General features: G+C 40.4%; 1 protein-coding gene across 2 annotated transcripts; it reads right to left on the bottom strand.

The window, feature by feature from the left end:
• Positions 1–1,160: 1,160 nt before the first annotated feature.
• Positions 1,161–18,531, bottom strand: AMACR (alpha-methylacyl-CoA racemase). 2 transcript variants are annotated; one of them, XM_081053824.1, is made up of 5 exons: positions 18,180–18,531; positions 15,974–16,117; positions 14,550–14,710; positions 9,806–9,992; positions 1,161–2,098 (listed from the first exon to the last, which is right to left on the bottom strand). In XM_081053824.1, the coding sequence occupies exons 1-5, from the start codon at positions 18,424–18,426 to the stop codon at positions 1,692–1,694; spliced, it is 1,146 nt and encodes a 381-aa protein (XP_080909950.1). In that variant the 5' UTR covers positions 18,427–18,531; the 3' UTR covers positions 1,161–1,691. The 2 variants fall into 2 exon arrangements, with proteins under 2 accessions (XP_080909950.1, XP_080909951.1); XM_081053825.1 differs by having other exon boundaries at positions 9,806–9,988; positions 14,573–14,710; positions 18,180–18,521.
• Positions 18,532–18,848: the final 317 nt, after the last annotated feature.

Below are 18,848 nucleotides of genomic sequence, written 5' to 3'. Positions count from 1 at the left end.
GAGGGATGGAGGCAGGAGCTTATGAAGGTGAAAGTGACAGCACGTCACTGTTGAGATTCATCCCTTTAATAAATATTCACAAAGTGTCCACTGTGGGCCAGGCACTATTATAGGAACTGCGGATTTAGCAGTGAATAAAACTTACAATGCCCTTTATAAAGCTTCCACTCTGGCATGTGTTGGTTAAGAGGGCGTGAAGACTGGGGTTAGTATAATGTCAGTGATGATATGTGGTATGAAGAAAAACTAAAACTGGCGTGGGGACAGTGAGGGATGAGGTGGCTGCTATTTTAGACAGGGGTCAGGAAAGGACTGTCGGTAAGGTGACATTTGGGCAGTGGCCTAAATGAATGGTAAGCTGTGAGTCTACTGGGGGCAGCGACGTGATGGGAATGGAAACCTGAGACTGGTAAGAGGAGAAAAAGAGTCCACTAGGACTATCAAATGGATGACAGTACAATTTACTGAGAAAGAGACATATTTGTGTGATGCTAACAGCTCCCCAAGAAGGCAAGTTCTGAGTAGAGCGATCTAGATGGAGGAAGGGAGGGAAGGAGGGAGGGCACCTCGAGAACATTTTGTGATATTTCAATTCAGAGACATTGGCTGATGATTTCCCCATCAAGTTAAAAGGATCAGATTTTTCTATCTAAGAACATTCATTTTGGTAAACAGTAGAACCAAAAACATGTCAATGAGTCACAAAATGCTACTTAAAGAACTTTCTTGAAAACTTTTCAGACCTCAAAGCACAGGTAAACTTTAGCAGGGGGTGGGGAGGGAGCTTTATTTAATAAAAAGCATTCTATTAATTCTTTTAAAGTACATTATAAATATTTCAGTGTCTTAATATCAACAAATATAATCTATCGAGTAAATTGGAAGGCAGAAAAACTGTCACATTTTAATATAAACTAAAAACATTACTAAATCAAAGCCATGTTAACCATTTTCAGAATTCCATCATTGTGTAATCAGGGTTATTTCTTGATTAGAACAGTTGGACCACGAGCACTGTGATACTGTTCTTTCACGTTTCCATGCATACATTTGTATGTATTAATCTATACTATAAACGCAATATTCGAATTCACTTGAGCTTGTTGCCAGAAAACGGGTTCTTGGTGTTGCCGCAGGAAAGAATTCAAGGACACACCGAATGAGCCAAGCAAGCAGTGAATTTATTAAACTAGGACAGGACACTCTCAAGAATGGAGAGTGGGCAGGCCTGGAGAAGGGCAACTGCACGGAAGAACAAAGAGGCTTCGGAATTTATTACTTCTAAAATGTGGACGCGAAATATTCAAGTTTTAGGGGTGGCATGACAAGTGTTCTAAGTGGTGCCTCACAGATCACTCCTTCCCATCCGGAGGAGGGATTTTTGTTCTTATTTGGCTTCAGTCAGAACTGTCATGGCGGTACAGGGGGTGGAGATTTTGCTAAACCACAACGCTAATAATACTAAGATCTATTATATTATAATGAGCTAAAGTTCACCTTGTGGGGCAAGATGGCATCCTGGATCTGTTCTTGGGCCACCAAAATCTAGTTCTGGCTGGTCCGGTAGCTACTTGCACTTTTTCTTAAGGATGATCTCATGTCCTTTTGTCTCCGTGCACTTCTCCTTCCCTTCTTCCTCCCTCTTCCCACAGCCCTCTTCTGCCTACACTAACAAACTGAGGTGCCTGAACTTAGAGATTAGCTTTCAACTTATTACTTTCAATAATTTTATCTGAAATAAGCTGATCAATCTCTTCCTGGCTGACCCCAAATTCTTTAAGTACCTCTTCAGTGTGTTCTCCTACAAGTGGATCCCTTCTGGAAGGAATAGCTGGGGTTTTCGAGAGCAGAGGAGCAGGGCGCGGACTCACACCCTGCTCCCCATCAGTAATAAATGAGCCCCGTTCTTTGTTATGACCATGATGGGCAACCTCTTCAAAAGTCAGAACCGGAGTCACACATGCATCTGTGCCATCAAAGATCTGACACCACTCTGCCTTTGTCTTCTTCGCAAATATATCTGCAAATTTCTTCTTCATTTGTGGCCAATCACTCATGCTCATCTGATTGGGAAGTTCATCAGACTTTAGCCCAAGTCCTGAGAGAAAAACACAATTTCTTAAATTATTCTGCTTTTGCTGGAATGATTATAATCAATGAAAATGAGTTTTAAGCTTACTGTTCCAAATAGGATGTTCTATAAAGGCTTCTCAAATGAAGCTAGAGAAGAAATTCAAACTCAGCTTGCAGTTGGAGCCAAAGGCTGGACACGGCAGAGGTAGCGGGGGTAGCAGGACTCAAAACAGACTTTCCATGCCAAGATTTTAATATTTACACTTCACCGAAAGTAGTCTGCTTTTAATGGTCTAGTTTCCAGAAATCGATTTTTTCCCTCTGAGTACGTTTTCAAAACGAAATTCCCTCATGATGTTATTATCTGTCATACTGAATTAAAACAACCCCCTATTGTATATAATACTCCCAAACCATACAAAAGATAAAATTACACCTGTCTATCTCAGTTTTTTAGGAATAAGCCTAAACATACATGATTAAATTTAAGATTGCAATTTTATAAATAATAGTCATTTCTCTGTATTTTGATGAAATGAAAGAACTCTAGGAGGGCAGTGATATTGCCCTCCTAAAACACTGCTGTGAATTAGGAACAAAAGATTTGTAAAATAATCAAAGACTCATTGCAAATTGTTCCTATAGCAAACAGGGCAGCAAGTTATCAGCCAGTCACTAGTGGGGCACAGACTTTTCTCTCAAGTGTGAAGGGCCTCGGAGGGCCCATCAACACACAGTGCAGAAAGGATGAAAGCATCAAGCTGTGGAGTTAACAGGAAGAATGGCTTCTCTGGCCCATGACCTGACCTGTGTTGCCTTATTGACTAACAGGCACCTACTCCTGCAGAACACCCAACTCCAGTGCTGATTAGGTCATATCCAAAGGGCCACTTTACTAGGGTTTGGTGTAAATGTCACTTAATCCCTCATGGAAGAGGGTTTTAAATTGTGGATGGTTAAGAGTGGAATAATAATAAAAGACCCTTCTTATGTGTAATATTTTGTGTAAATTTAGTCAAGTTAATCAAATTTTCGTTTTTACCATCCTTTCTTTCTCTACCATGTTGAAGAACAATGACTAACTGTAAGCTGCTCTAAAGATGCAAAAGTCCCTACAGAGGTAAGAAGACATGAATACTGTAGGCTCTTTTTTGCGTATGGAAGGATATAAGGAAAGAAAAAGAACACACATAGTTCTGGATAGTTGTGAAAAGATACCTAAGAAATATATTAGTAAATTTTTCTCTGTAGCCACTTGTCCCATTCAAATACCAGGAAAACTATGGAGACATAATATTGGGTTTATCACTGTAACCTACAAAGAAATGTTTCTAAGGATGTCTCACTTTGGTTTCTCTTTCCTGATTGCCCTAGAAGTAGTTGACTACTGAAAACATCTTTGCATGTTTTTAAACAGTTTTTTTTATCAGAATGTTTTTTATCAGAATGTGATCACAAGCATAACATTAAGTAAAATTTGAACCAATGTGTTCTGTAACAAACATTATACTTGAGATTACACAGGTCATAGTTTATCTACTGGAAAAATAAGAGGAAAAAAAAACACCCAGGTTCTGCCCCTGCTCTGGCACCCCAGCTCTTCCTCTGTGCTATTATCTTTTCTCAGCGCACAATGTCCCATGTGCCCAAGATTCTGATCGAGCCTATAGGATTAACTACCAGTGATTTGGGGGGTCTGTTTCCTATGCTCTTGACATTCTTACATGGAACTCTGAACCCATTCCTCCATAGAAATACAAATACAGATTGTGGCTAGTTTTCATAGCACAACCAATATTAAATTTCTGGTATTGTAAGGCAAACAGACTCTTTGGGCCTGGACTGGGGACTCAGACACCATTAGAAACTTGAAAAAGTATGCTTGGATTTCAAAAAACTACCTTCCACATACATGTACACAGTCACAATTACCCAAAATACTTATTGTTTTAAGTACACATCATAACATAATCATAACTACTCTATAACAGAGTATTAGGCACATATTAAGCAGTAAAAAATTCATGTTGTTAAGTATGCAATGACATATGTGCAAAGATTAATGTCTATTAATAAGTAATAAACATTATATGTTTAATGAAAAACTGTAAAAATGTAAATGAACTTTAATAAAGATGGTTAATCAATTTTAGAACCAGTATACTACAGAATATCATATGGCTGCTATAAAAAAGGGTGAGGGTAAAGATTTTTATACTGAGAAGAAAGGATGACTTTGTGATATTGCTGAATAAAAAGAAATAGCTATTAATTATAAATTTATATAATTGTATTATTATATGTAAATTATAAATTGTAAAAAAAAGAAGACATTTGTGTTTGTATGTGCACAGAAAAAGTTCTGAAAGGCCATATCCCAAACTTTCCCCTAGTGGAAGTACAAGAAAAAATTTTTACTTCTTACTTTACAAATTCCATATTGCTTAATTTTTTTCCCTAAAAATATATATATATTTTTTAAATATTTTTTAAAAGTTTTTAAATTATGGCAATATATACATACATAAAATTTACCATTTTAGCTATTTTTAAGTGTTCAGCACTGTAGCATTAAGAACATTTATATTGTTCTAGAACAACATAAATCACCACCACCCACCTCCAGAGCATTTCATCTTCCCAAACAGAAACTCTGCATCCTTTAAAGACTAACTCCCCATTCCCCCTCTCCCGTCCCTGGCAACCACCATTCTACTTTCTGTTTCTATTAATCTGACTACTCTAGGTATCTCATATAAGTGGAATCATACAATATTTGTCCTTTTGTGACTGGTTTGTTTTACTTAGCATAATGTCTCCAAGGTTCATCCATATGTCAGAATCCTTTTCCTTTTTAAGGCTAAATACTATTTCATTGTACGTATGTACCACATTTTGTTTATCCATTCACCTCTTGATAGACACCTGGGTTGCTTACACCTTTTAGTCACTGTAAACAGTACTAACGAACATGGGTGTGTAAATATCTGATCGAGACCTTGCTTTCAGTTCTTTCGCATATATACCCAGAAGTGAAATTCCTGTATCATGGTAATTCTACGTTTCACTTTTTTCAGGAACCACCATGCCATTTTCCACAGGGGCTGCATAATTTCACATTCCCACCAGTAACATACCAGTTTCCATTTTTCCACATCCTTGTCAACATTGGTTACTTTCTGGTTTTCTTTTAATATATTTTGAAATTTTAAAATAACTTTAAAAAATTCTCTACTGCTTATCTGATTATACTACAAGAGTCTTTCTACTTCAAAATGTCATAAAATGCTCAGTGTTTTCAGGTTTCTTTACCCCAGAAAGCAGCAGGGATGAAGCATGGTGGTTTATGTGTTTATATTTGTGTGTTTATGTTCATATACTGAAGAGATAAATTAAGGTATGGTCTCAGAGATCTCAAAATATAAGATGAAATAAATTATATATATAATTAATACTACCTCAAAAAATTATTATAGATGTGGGGGTTTGTCCAGTTGGGCCTATGAAGGAAGTATATATACGTGATTTGCAAATAAATATTGTGAAAGAACGAAAACGCTGAGGCATTTTGGTATGGACTATGTAGATTAAACAAAAGCTGACTGAACATGCTAAATTTGATTAAGCACAATCCATCTGTCAACTAAGGATCCTTAGGGAACTTAGAAGGGAGAGAAGAGGTTAAGGACAGCACACAAAAGGCTGTAAAAATAGCAAGGGATTATAGAGTTTAGGCTCAGAAAGAGAACATGCAGGGGAAGGTGATCAGAAGTTGAGGGGCTAGAGCAATGACTCTACTAGAAAAATGTTCCAGTAAAGTCTCATTCATTGAAGTAGAGAGTGCATCTTAGACACGATCATTCCAAACATGCTTTAAAATGGCAACAAGATACACCAAGGAGGGGAATTTAACTTCTGAAATGGTAGAACAAGAAACTTTGAAAATCTGCTCCTACATAAAAGCAACAAGAACATGACAAAAATCAACATGACAAAGGATCAACTTCTTCATAACTCCGGAAATTAAATAAAAGCTTGCCATAGTCCAAAGAGCGTTTATTAAAAAAAAAAAAAAAAAGAAAAAGAAAAGACTGAATCTCAGTAAGAACGATGAGCTTTTTGGTGTAATAACTCGTGCTAATTTCACTCCTCTCACTCCGGCTCTGTGGTATCCCTGAAAACCAACAGACTTTCAACTATCCGGCTGTGAAAATCAGCATGGTAACAGCCACTAGAGGGGAAAGATGAGGTTAGAGCTACCAAAAATCCCATCCTCAGAGAACTGTCACTATTTGGCCTGTCTGGGAGTTCCCTGAAAAGCTCCATTCTCAGGGCTTCATCTGATCTGACTCAGAGCTCACACTGCCGTATATTCCCAGGACATTGTTTAAAAAAAAACAAAGTCAGTGTCAACTGTTCAATATCACAATTATCTGAGGTGGGACTAACATGAAGTTAGTCCAAAAAACTTAAAAAAAACCCAAAAAACTTAAAAAAAAAAAAAAAAGAAGTAGAAAATAGGATGTCCACAGGGGACTTTGAAAAGCTCCAACATGTTCCCAAGAATTTAGAATCCATGCACATGCCCAGGGCAGCAAGCATGCTCAGGAGAGATATGAGAAGGTTCTACTCTTTCACCTCTGGCTGACCTTGAGGCTCTGCACAAGCAAGAGGTGAAAGCACAGAGGACCTCAGAGAAAGATGGGTGATTTATTGACTCAAGGCATTTAAGGACATCTCTGTCCAATCATTAGCTGACTACCTAGCTAACTGAGCAGATTTCAGTAGCTGCACATGCCAAAAAAATACAGATTTAGTCCAAGGAAGTCATTAAATAAACAGCAGCAACAACAAATACAGGACAGGGAAAAGGGAAAGGGAAGGGGAGTCCTGATACCCACAGTTGCCAAATTACATTATTTAAAATATTCAGTTTCAACAAAAAAATTGCACAGCATGCAAAAAAGAAGGAAAGTATGGTCCGTACACAGGGGGATAAAATCAATAGAAACTGTCCTTGAGGAAACCAGATGTTGGATTTACTAGAAAAAGGGTTTAAAATCAACTATTTAAATATGTCCAAAGCACTGAAGGAAACCATATCTAAAGAATTAAAGGACAGAACAGTGTATCATCAAATACATAATATCAATAAAGAGATAGAAATTACTGAAAAAAGGAACCAAATAGAAATTCTGAAGTTGAAAAGTACACTAACAAATAAAAAATTTCATTACGGGCTCAACAGCAGACATGAACTGATAGGAGAAAGAATTAGTAAACTTGAAGAGAGGAAAGCTGAGTTTATCCAGTGTGAGGAATAGAAAGAAAAAGAAATAAAGGAAAATGAACAGAGCCTCAGAGACTGTGGGACACTGTGAGAAATACCAAGAAGAGAGAAAAAGGGAAGAAAAACCCTTGAAGAAATAAGTTTTAAAAATTCCCAAATTTGACGGAGAAACATTAATTATACATCCAAAAAGCTCAAGGAACTAAAGCAAGATAAACTCAAAGAGAGCCACACCTAGAACTAATAAACGAGCCCAATAAGGTCGGAGGAAACAAGACCGATACACAAAAGTCACTATACATCATGTATCTCTATGTGAACAATCCCAAACGGTTACCATTTGCAATAGTATCAAAAAGAGTAAAATAGTTCAGAATAAATTTAACCAAAGTAGTACAGGACTTGTGTCTTGAAAACTATGAAGCATCACTGAAAGAAAGTAAAGAAGACCTAAATAAGTGAAAAGCATACCATATTTATGGATCATAAGGCTTAAAAGACGGCACTATTCCCCAGATTCACGTATAGATTCAACACAACCCCTATCAAAATCCCAGCTGTCTTTTTTGAGGAAATTGGCAAGCTGATCCTAAAATTCATGTGAAAATGGAAGGGACCCCAAATAGCCGAAACAATCATGAAAAAGAACAAAATTGAAACACTAACACTTCCTGATTTCAAACTTCCTACAAAGCTACAGTAATCAAGACAGTGTGGTACTGGCATAAGAATAGACACACAGATCAATGAAACATAATTGAGAGTCCAAAAATAAACCTTTACATTTATGGTCAATTGATTTTGTGTGTGTGTGTGAAGCTTATAAGAGTTTATTTGAGCCAAACTGATGGCAATTGCTGGGAAACAAAATCTCAACAGATTGAGAAATTATTCCATAAAATGGCTGGTCAATTGATTTTTAACAAAGATGCCAAGACCATTTAACAGGGAAAGAACAGTCTTTTCAACAAATGGTGCTGGGAAAACTGGAGAGCCATATGCAAAAGAATGAACTTGGATCCATACTTCATCTCATACATAAAAATTAAAACTCAAAACGGATCAACTGAAATGTGAGCACTGAAACTATAAAACTCTTAAAAGAAAACATTTGGATGAGACTGTACAATTGGAAGTTCTCTAACTTCTATGCAATGTTTACTAAAAGGATAAATTAAAAAGATGTGCTAATAAAGCTCCATATGGTATTAAAACTCCACAGTAGCTGCAATTGTTTAGAACTCAAACCAACACATGTTTTTTCAGTGTGTATGTTTTATTACTGTCATTTAGAAGTGACTGTGCATGGTGATAATAAAGAGCTGGCTGAAGTTTGGTCATTTTTATTATTATATTTAAGTTCTCTATAGACAATGCAAAAACATACAAGGTTTCTATAAGGTGTAAACTCCACTGTGCTATATGTCCCTGCTGCTTTCCAGAGCCTTGCAACCACCATGATAGGAATGTTGTTCCCACCATTCAGCCCTTTGTATAGCATTGCTCTGCCCAGAATTTTGAATTAACACCTTACATTTTCAGTTTTAATTTCTGGACAGAAAGGCATGCTATGTGATTTAGGTAAACCATTCTGTTCTACAGTGTTTCCAACTATATTTAAGTTGGTGACGTTAACATTGTTGATCATAAAATGTTTTCTGATGCTTTCAAAAACAATTATTTCAGCTGTATGCAAATAACTTTGAGTAGTACATTGCATCTGAAAAGTTACCAAACATAACAGTGAAACTCTAAACTTAAAAGATAAATGTACCGTGACCAGCTTGTCACATACCTTGCATATATTCTAAAACTTCTTAGATACTAAATTATCTGTAAAGTGAACTTTAAGTTCAAACATTTCACAGGAAAATAACTTCAGTTCAGTTATTTAATTATGGAAGAAGGGACTGCAAATTTTCTTGCTACCTTGTGGTAGCATGCCAATAAGACAAGATCTACAAGAAAGTTAAGCTGCAGAAGCATCTAGTGATAGTAACATATTCCAACTAAATCTCATTCACCAACGTCCCTCTGTGTTCTGGTGACCCCTGACATTGATGTGCCATGAGGGACATCTACCAAGAAACAGGAACTGGTAGAACTACCATATGTTATTCTCCTAGGGAAGGGTAAGATAAGAGCACACAAGGGCAAGATAAATAGCCAACCCTACTGAGTATGACATGTAGCAAAAATATTAAACTCCCACAAAAGACATTATTATTTTTTAAAACCCTGAGCTATTTTATAGAATTGTAAAATTACCTGTCAATTTAAAAGATGGGGGAAATCCCCACAATATTATGATGGCTATAATTAGGTTAATTATAAAGTGGATATGTAATAAAAGATATCATGAATTTCAAAAGGCCCCCAAATAGAGGCTAAAGAACATCCACAGAAAAGGAGGGTGGAAGGAGGCATATGAAAGTTACTTACCTTTGATCAGCATCTCATAGAACTGGGGTTCTAGTGCTCCAACAGCCATAAACTCCCCATCTGCCGTCCTGTAAGTTGTGTAGAAAGGTGCTCCACCATCTAGTAAGTTCTCTCCTCGAGGCTGTTCCCACAGTCCTGTTTTTTGCGTTTTCCACAGAAAAGAACTTAGGTATGCTGTTCCTTCTACCTTTAAAGAAACAGAATATAGTACAAATCCAGATAATTAAACTGTAAAAGAATGATTACTTTCTACTTAGGTTTGTTTTAATATTTGTGCAAAATGTGATCTTAGAGTATAGGAATATTATATCTAATTTTATAACAAGTATTTTGAGAAAATGAGTTAGAGCAGGTTTATAGTTGAGGTGGGTTTCTATACTATTCAGAAAATACTGTTCAAAAAAGACAGAAGGTATTACTTTTGTTCTTCCTTTCAAATAAGACTGGCAAAATGTTGATAATTTTTTGAAGTTAGGTGACGGTACATGGAAGTTCATTTACAGTAAATTTGTCCTACTTTTGTATATGTTAAAAAGTGGCAGGATAAAAAGTTTAAAAATAAGGCAAAAAGATTTTTAAAAATCCATCTCCTGATCTTAATATCTATAAACACATACACACAGTTATGTGACACATATCACATTCTAAAGGTAAATCATACTACAGTTAAATTTAGCTTATTCTAGTTTGAATCCAAGTCCAAGAAAACTATATTTAAATGTTTAATATAACTTAACTTTAATAATCACTAGAAAGTTTGAAAATACGGGCATACCTCACTTTGCAGATATTGTGTTTCCTACAAATTAAAGGTTTGTGGCAACCCTGAGTCGAGCAGGTCTATTAGTACCATTTTTCCAATAAGCTCAGATGCTGGTTAGTATTTTTTAGCAATAAAGTTTCTTTATAAAAAACTAAAAGTGTGTACATTATTTTTTAGACATGATGCTACTGCATACTTAATAGACTGAAGTATGTATAAAATAACCTTTATATGTATTGGAAAACTGAGAAATTCCTGCGACTCACTTTATTGCAATATTCACTTTATTGCAGTGGTCAGGAACCAAACCCACAATGCCTCCAAGGTCTGCCTATAACATAACAATACGGGCAGCACATATATGGGTTTTCTGAGTCCAGACAAACTAGTTTAGGAATACCAACTTCTCACCGAGTCCTAAAGTAACAGAATGGATTCACATTCTCAGTTATGAATTTATCACAAGGCTGCATGCACTGGGCAATCTAGAGAAGACTACTTCCCTTTCCTTATGGTTTGATGGTCCTAATGATGCCAGTTCCCTAAGCAGAAAGCCATCAAAGCATCCTTGCCTCTGAGGTTACCAAGAGGGGCCCCATTTTAACTGTGAGTATGGGATTTCTCAGTTATTGGCTGTGAAAGAAACGCAAAATATCATTTTGCATATATCCCAATTTTCCCTTTTAACTGAAATCTCATGTACACCTGAATTTATGGCTCTGATATTTGACATCACCAAATAGAGGAGTTTGTATGAACAGCCTATGGCAGTGCTTTTTGAAACTGAGTTACATAGATCTTAGCGAGTCCCCACATTTATACATACATATACACATGTACATATACATACACATACATATACATATATACATATACACACATATACAGCGATATACACAATTAATATATATACATATATAATCTCTTACACACTCAATGTATTGAAGAATCTGTTGGAAAAAATGTGCTAACAGAATCACAGGTCAAGTTTGGCCCACTCAGGACGCAACAAATCTAATCTAATCCCACCTCTAGTTAGTGCCATAGGAGGATACAGGGTAAGAGACAGAGCAGTTACAATCCTCATCTGATCAGCAGGCGCCCCAGGCACAGGGCTCCGTTGCCCCCTCACACCCATGCAGGATATGCAGCCACAGAAGAGAGCCCCATGACACAGTGAAGCTGAAGCCTCAATTTCTCAACCTTTTACGTTCTCATCATGTAAGCCAAAGGCCTGCGTGTCAATGCACAGCCCCCCAGGTCAGGGGTAAACACAGCAAGGGGACCCTACCTTCCACAGTTACCTTAAGTCTACAGTTTCCAGGAAAACAGTACTATGAAGACAACTCCAGGTGATCACAAGCAGGCCCGAGTCAAGGATTCTGCTGCTAAAGACATTTAAAAACTATTGGCTTAAAAGAATACGTTCTCTGCTCCTGGTAACCACCTATTTGTATCATGAGGGTTCCCAGAGAAGGGGAGGTAATGAATATGATAGTTTACTGATCCATCTGGACTTGAGTAATCAGCCAGCACTCACTATACCCTAATGCACCCTGAATAAAGCTTACACGTTCACATACACTAGAACCTTACCATCTTCCTAATCAGCATGAACTTCTGAGGAGACACAGTCTGATGGAAGCAGCAATTATCTTTTATTGATATTGACTATAAATAAGCAATTACATGTCATTAGTAAATTATTCAAATTATTACTAAGTAAGTACATAGCCTTAAATTCTCTTTAAAACAAGGCGTATGTTTGTTCTTAGTTCAGTCCTTTTGGATCGCAGAGGCCGTGCCCGTAGAGGGCAGTAGAGAGCAGGCACTGAAAGCATGGGCTTCAGCGTCAAACTGCCTGAGTGGAGTGCTTCTGACCCTTCAGAAGAAGGCAGTTATCCTCTCCAAATCTGAAAGTCTTCAAATGCCGACTGAGAGTGAGCAAACCTTCTTCAGGGAGTTGTGTGGCTCAGGAGGGTAGATATAGGTAAAGCACCTAGCCTTGTGCTTGCTTGGCTTTGTAGTAAGTGAAGCTGGCACTGCTGCTGCTACTAGTGATGTAGAATATTTTCTTTGTGAGTGCCGGCATCATGTCTTGTGAGACCAAGAATGGAAATGCAGACCAAGGAGAGGCGATAAGTATTTTTTTTTAAGAGGATAGTTCATTGAAAGCAAAAGGTCAGAGCTCCTGAGTGGGAGGGGGTCCTGAATGGGGGTGCCCAGTGACTGAGGCAAAAGTTCTTACTTTTATACCTTCCCTTGCCTGTTTGGGGAAGGGGGCTGACACCTTTTAATGGAATTCATCTATCAGCTTTGTCCTGTTTGCTTACCTTACAGGGATTAAGGAACCCATTCCTATCAAATCTGCTCCTCTGTCTGGCCAAAAGGGATTTATGAGATAATTTATTAACTTACTTACGGTGCATTCTCATATTTTTGTCCTGGAATGAAGAAGACATTCTAGAACCTGGAGTTTCAGGATATGGCTGCCTTTTGCTTATTTCACCAGGGATCTTTCCTGTCTGCATAACAACATGTTAACTAACCTGTCTCACTAGTGCATGCTGGGACTGGGCTAAGAACTGGAGACAAGAGGTCAATGACACATGGCTCCAACTGAAACCATTTCAGAGATGGAAACCAAGGACAATGTGAGACATACCCTGAGGGCAATACCACAAGGCACAGAAGTAATACAGGGCTGGGAATGATTAGCCTGTGAGGAGAAGGAAGCGCAGGCCAAGGCTCTGAAGATGAGGGAGTCTGGTAGAAGAAGGCTTTCACAAACATCACCAAAGACAAATCCAGTTGACGCATTCAGTTTTAATCTCTTGAGGTCACCAACATATGACCCCTAACCATTCGTTTTTCTTGACACTTTTCCTTTCCTTTGTTTCCATGACAACACTCCCTCTGGTCCTCCATTGAACTAGCTCTCCATGGCACTTGCTTCTCTTCTTCTGCCCACTCACTCCTCAAATGCTGGTGTTCTGTCCCATTCCACAGCGAATCACAGTCTCACATGTCTCCCAAATACCTGAAAACTGTTTCTAGTCCCTAACTTCAAGTTTTCCATCTGGATATCTGAAAGGCACTTCATACCTGAAATGACCAAAACCGAATTCTTTTTCTTCTTCCATCAGAAGCAGCAGCAGCAGCAACAACCGCTTGCAAAGTGCCTTCTCTATGCCAGGCACTGTTTACACACTGAACACTGAACTCATTTAATTGTCTAGCAATGCTATGTGGTAGATACCATTATTAGCTCCGTTTTACAAAGAACCGAGGCACAGAGAGGTTATGTCACTTACCCAAAATCACAGAGCAAGAAAATGGCAGAGCTGGGATGAAGGAAGTCGGCCACCAGAGTCCGTGCTCTTGACCACTGTGTCACACTGCCCCCTCCTTCAGGAGTCCTCCCCCTGGGTGCCATGACAGTATCCACCAGGTCATCCAAGCCAGAAATAAGGGCGCCATCCATGATTCCTCCCTCTCCCCTAACTGTCAATGCATCACCAAATCCCAGCAATTTTACATCTCAAATAGTCCTTAAAACCAGACCCATTCTACTTTAACTCCTTCAGTACTTGCCCTTATCTCAGCAAATAGCCAGTAACCATCTCTCTGTCTCCAGTCTTATCACCCTCAAGTCCCTCCCCCTCGAAAGATCTGTCCGGATGCAAGCGAGTAGTGGTGCTGGGGGCTCTTACCAACTAGCTGGGGGAAAATTATTAAAACACAAGAATCAGGTGAGTCACAAAAATTTTAGAAAATTGACTCCACAAACAGATGATCAAAATATAATATACTGACACACATAAAGGCTATGAGGCTTTAAAGAAAAGAATGTTCTTGGTAACTTGGATTCAAACTTCAAATCTCATTGATCTCTTGTCTTAGAAAAAGATGTGACAGCCATATATCATACTTAGGAACAACTGGCAGGATTTTAATTTCCCCTAATCAACACTTACTTACCATGCTTGCATCAATGACCTGACCTTTGCCAGAGCGTGTGCGTTCAAAAAGAGCCATCATGATGCCCAGTGCACACATGAGGCCACCACCACCAAAGTCAGCCAGGAGATTCAGTGGAGCATACGGATTCTCACCACTTCTGCCAAGTTTTGACAGGACACCTACAAAAAAATTGGGGAACACTACCTGTAAATTTAATGTCTCTTTTAAATAAATACGTGAACATCTTAGAGGAATAACCACTCTCTAGTTGCTGACATAAGTGAAAACTACGAGGTGTGATCAGAAAATATGGTTGAGTGTTTAAACATGTATTACAGTAAAAGACACATTGTCATTAATCCCCCTCAAAACATTTCCCACTCCTTGCTTCGAAGACACTTATCCCATCATTCTTGCCACTTTCTGAAGCAGTTCTGGAAGTCCTCTTTCGTGAGTGTCTTTAGTTGCACTGCCATGGCTGCCCCGATGTCCTGAATCAATTCACAATGTTTACCTTTCACAGTCATTTTGACTTTGGGGAAGAGCCAGAAGTCGCACAGTGCCAGATCCAGTGAATAAAGTGGATGTTTTTATTTGACAGAAATTGCCATATATCACCAGAAGCAATGTTATAAGGAACATTGTCATGATGGAGGGTGATTTACAGCACCTTTCAAAACACACCTTCTCTCAACCGTACTTCACACCTAATTGACTGCACCGAACAAGATGAAACTCAACACACATTGTTACTAAGGTTTGATGCACCGCTTTCTGTATTGAAGATCCCTGCCTTTTCATTGGATGGCACGCAGCAGCAGCATTTATCGTATATTGTGATCACAACAGAAAGGCTCCGTGTCACACATCACTTCTGGTATGGCGATTTCTGCCAAATAAAAACATCACGGTGTGTCCTCATCTACCTTATTCACTGGATCTGGCATCATGCAACTTCTGGCTCTTCCCCAAGGTCAAAATGACTGTGAAAGGTAAACATTTTGAATCCATTCAGAACATCGAGGCAGCCATGACAGGGCAACTAAAGACACTCACGAAAGAGGACTTCCAGAACTGCTTCAGAAAGTGGCAAGAATGATGGGATAAGTGTGTTAGAAGTGAGGGGGAGTATTTTGAGAGGGACTAATGGCAATGTGTCTTTTACTATAATACATTTCTTTTTATTTCAACATTCACCGTATTGTTTGAACACACCTCGTATATTACTATGAGAGTATATTATCCTTTAAATGTGTTACGATGGGGGAAATGGTTTGAGAATGACTGTCCCAAGACAAACCAACCTTTTTAAACAGCAACACTCTCCTTATTCATTCTGATAAGTATTCAAATCTTCACCTTTAAAGATTCTTTTTAATTAGTGTAACTAGATCTTGACTGGAAACAAAATAAAGTATACAGAAATTATGTTTTCAACATACCTGACAAAGCCAAATAGTTGATGTCATGGCCTGCTACTGTAGAGAATCTTCCTGAATGGCCAAATCCACTCAACCTGGCATAGATGAGCTTTGGATTCTCTTTCAGCAGAATCTGTGGGCCGAGCTGAAGTTTTTCCATGACACCTTGAGAAAAAAAAAAACCCAAAACTATATATATATATATATATATATATGTATATATATATATATACATATATATATATATATACACATATATATATTTTAAGAGTGCATGAGTTGAGGATGAGTATACTCCCTTTTCTGTGGCAAACATAAAATAGCACTCTTGAAAGTAACCCTAACATTTATTGTGGGTTTATAGTATGTTTCCAGTAATGAAAAACCCAAAGATGAGGTCACCATTTCTGTGGTCACCATTTCAAAATATGTGGCTTCTGCCCGAGAATGCTATTCCCTTCCAGCACTCCCCATTCTTTTCAGATATATCCAAGCCTCTTCAATCCCTATAGTGACCATTTCATCCCTTTAGTCAGTCCCTTTATAGTTTCCCAAATCCTCTCCTTAGTAACTGATTAGAAATGGTTTGTTCTCTTGGAACAGTTACCCTGGGTCTTTCTTTGGTCAAAACTTAACTTTTGAAAGCTGCTATTCCTTTTAGGGCCTTTTTTCGATGCCCTAAAAGGAATCAGTGCCTCCCACCTTCTACCCGATGCTGTATATATTCCATCTTCCCTATCAGCTCAGAAGCTCTCTGGCAGGCTTCATGCCTGATTCCTGCTGGCCTCTAAAGCGCCTACCATCAGACATTCACAAAACGGCGCAGTAAATATCCGTGGAAAGAAAAATTAGATCCAATAACATCTAAGATCTTAAGTAATTACAAAGTACAGTATTTATTGCACAAAATTCAGGTAACTTGGCACCTGAAGTCTCCTGGGATTAAAAATAATAAAGATTGCATAATAGGTCCACTGTCATATTCTTAAGGCTACGACTATGGCTATCTTAAGGCTAATCACAAAAGAGCTCCTCCTAAGATCAGCCACAATCTCCTCACCTGGCAGCTGTACCTGTATTCACAGCTCTATTGGCCTCCTCACTGCAAGATCCTGGACAAATTATCTAACCACGTTGAGCCTCCTTCCTCTTCAATTGGGGCATTAGTAAATTATGATATGATCTTAATTATATTATCCTCAAACCTGGCTGTGAGGCTAAATGAGTCCACACATCTAAACATGCCTGGTGCCCCAACAGACATTCAATCCGTTCACCATTTACTGACTTTGTGCTGTGTCCCAGGCAAAGCTTTGGATTTGCACTGGGGCGCGATTGCTCTGGCAGCGGTGTGCGAGTGGAGCCGAGTGGTGCGAGGCCCACCATCGTCCCAAAGGCTGTCACAACAGTGTGAACAAAGTCGCAGCAGAGATGGGGAAGAAGAACCTTAGGTCACCGAAAAGAGGAAGAAGGACTGGGTTGGTGATAACCGACAGCGGGTGGAATGAAAGGGCAATTTGGGGTCACGAGGAGGCACAGGTTTCTAACGCAACAGAAATGCGTGAGAAACCTGTTTCTAATTTCAACCGGGTGGCCTGGTTCCATTGACTGAGATGAGCAACACTGGAGGAGCTGCCGTGTGAGGAGGGAAAAGGACGGGCTGGGGTTGGGCGTCGTGACGGTGGCAGCGTCTGGGGGGACAGCACCCGTGTCGTCCTGCAGTCCGTGGCTCTCAAGGAGGGGGACGCAGTGCCACACCTGGGCATTATCTGTTTGCAAAACGTGAAAACCGATGGCCACGGGTAAGGTGGCTCCAGGACGCGGTGCAAATGAAACCGAGCTGAAGCTAGAACCTGGAAGCACCAGCGTCGCGGGCAGGAGCGTTGTTGGCCTTGGGTCTGGGGCTGGCTTCGGAGGGGACAGCCCTGCACACCCCGAAGTGCGGCCAAACGGCTGTGGACCCACGCGCCTTCTTCCGGGGAGACAACCTCTGCCTTTCATGGCAGTCACGTCGGGTGCGTGACTCAACTACTTAAGAGGCACCTGTACGTGGGAGATTAAAGAGAAACGTGGGAAGCAGTCGCAACAGAAAGGCCTAGAAAGACAGGGGCGGGAAGGGTCCTCCGTGTGGCGACGGGGCAGAGACGCGCCCGCAGCCTCACACCGCTGGGCTCCCTCCCCGCTGCCGGGCCCGCCGGAGCCCGCCCGTCGGAGCGCCGCTGCTCACCGCGGCGGAAGGGCTCCAGCACCACGTCCGCGCGGGCGCACAGGCGCCGCACCACGGCCACTCCGCGCGGCCGCTTCAGGTCCACGACCAGCGAGCGCTTGCCGCGGGACAGGTGGCTCACGTCGCCGCCCGCGCCGGGCCGGTCCACACGCACCACCTGGGCCCCGAAGTCCGCCAGGATCATCCCACAGAACGGACCCGGGGCCAGGCCCGCCAGCTCTACGACGCAGACGCCCCGCAGCGCCATGGCGCCCGCGTTGCCACGTGAGGTGGACTGAGCAGCGCCCGCCTAGCGCCTCCGGGCCTGGGCGCAACGGCTCGAGCGCGGCCGCCCTCGCTTGTGCGCCTGCGCGGGGCTGCGGAGTCTGCGCAGTGGCGCGTTTCTCCGCCTCCCCCATCCCTGGCTCGTCGGCGCGGGATCCGCTGAGCAGCTGTGACTTTGGTCCCGGAGCCAAGTCCCAAGTTGCCTCCGAGCTGGACTTTGAGAGCTCTCTGGCCTAGCACCGCCCTCTCAGGACGCTTTGACTCTCATCATTGCGATCCCAACCGTTGTGCCATTTGAGCCCCTCCCTCTGCCGGTCCCTGCAGAAATAAAATTCCCATACCCGTAAATATTTGTGAAGGATGCTTAAGTGTTTTCTTCTGTACGCCGCAGGTCGTCTCCTTCAC

The sequence above is a fragment of the Rhinolophus hipposideros genome, assembly GCF_964194185.1.
Source record: "Rhinolophus hipposideros genome assembly, chromosome: 7".
Taxonomy (NCBI): domain Eukaryota; kingdom Metazoa; phylum Chordata; class Mammalia; order Chiroptera; family Rhinolophidae; genus Rhinolophus; species Rhinolophus hipposideros.
Note: the sequence above shows the minus strand (reverse complement) of the source record. Positions and strands in the feature narration are given on the sequence as shown.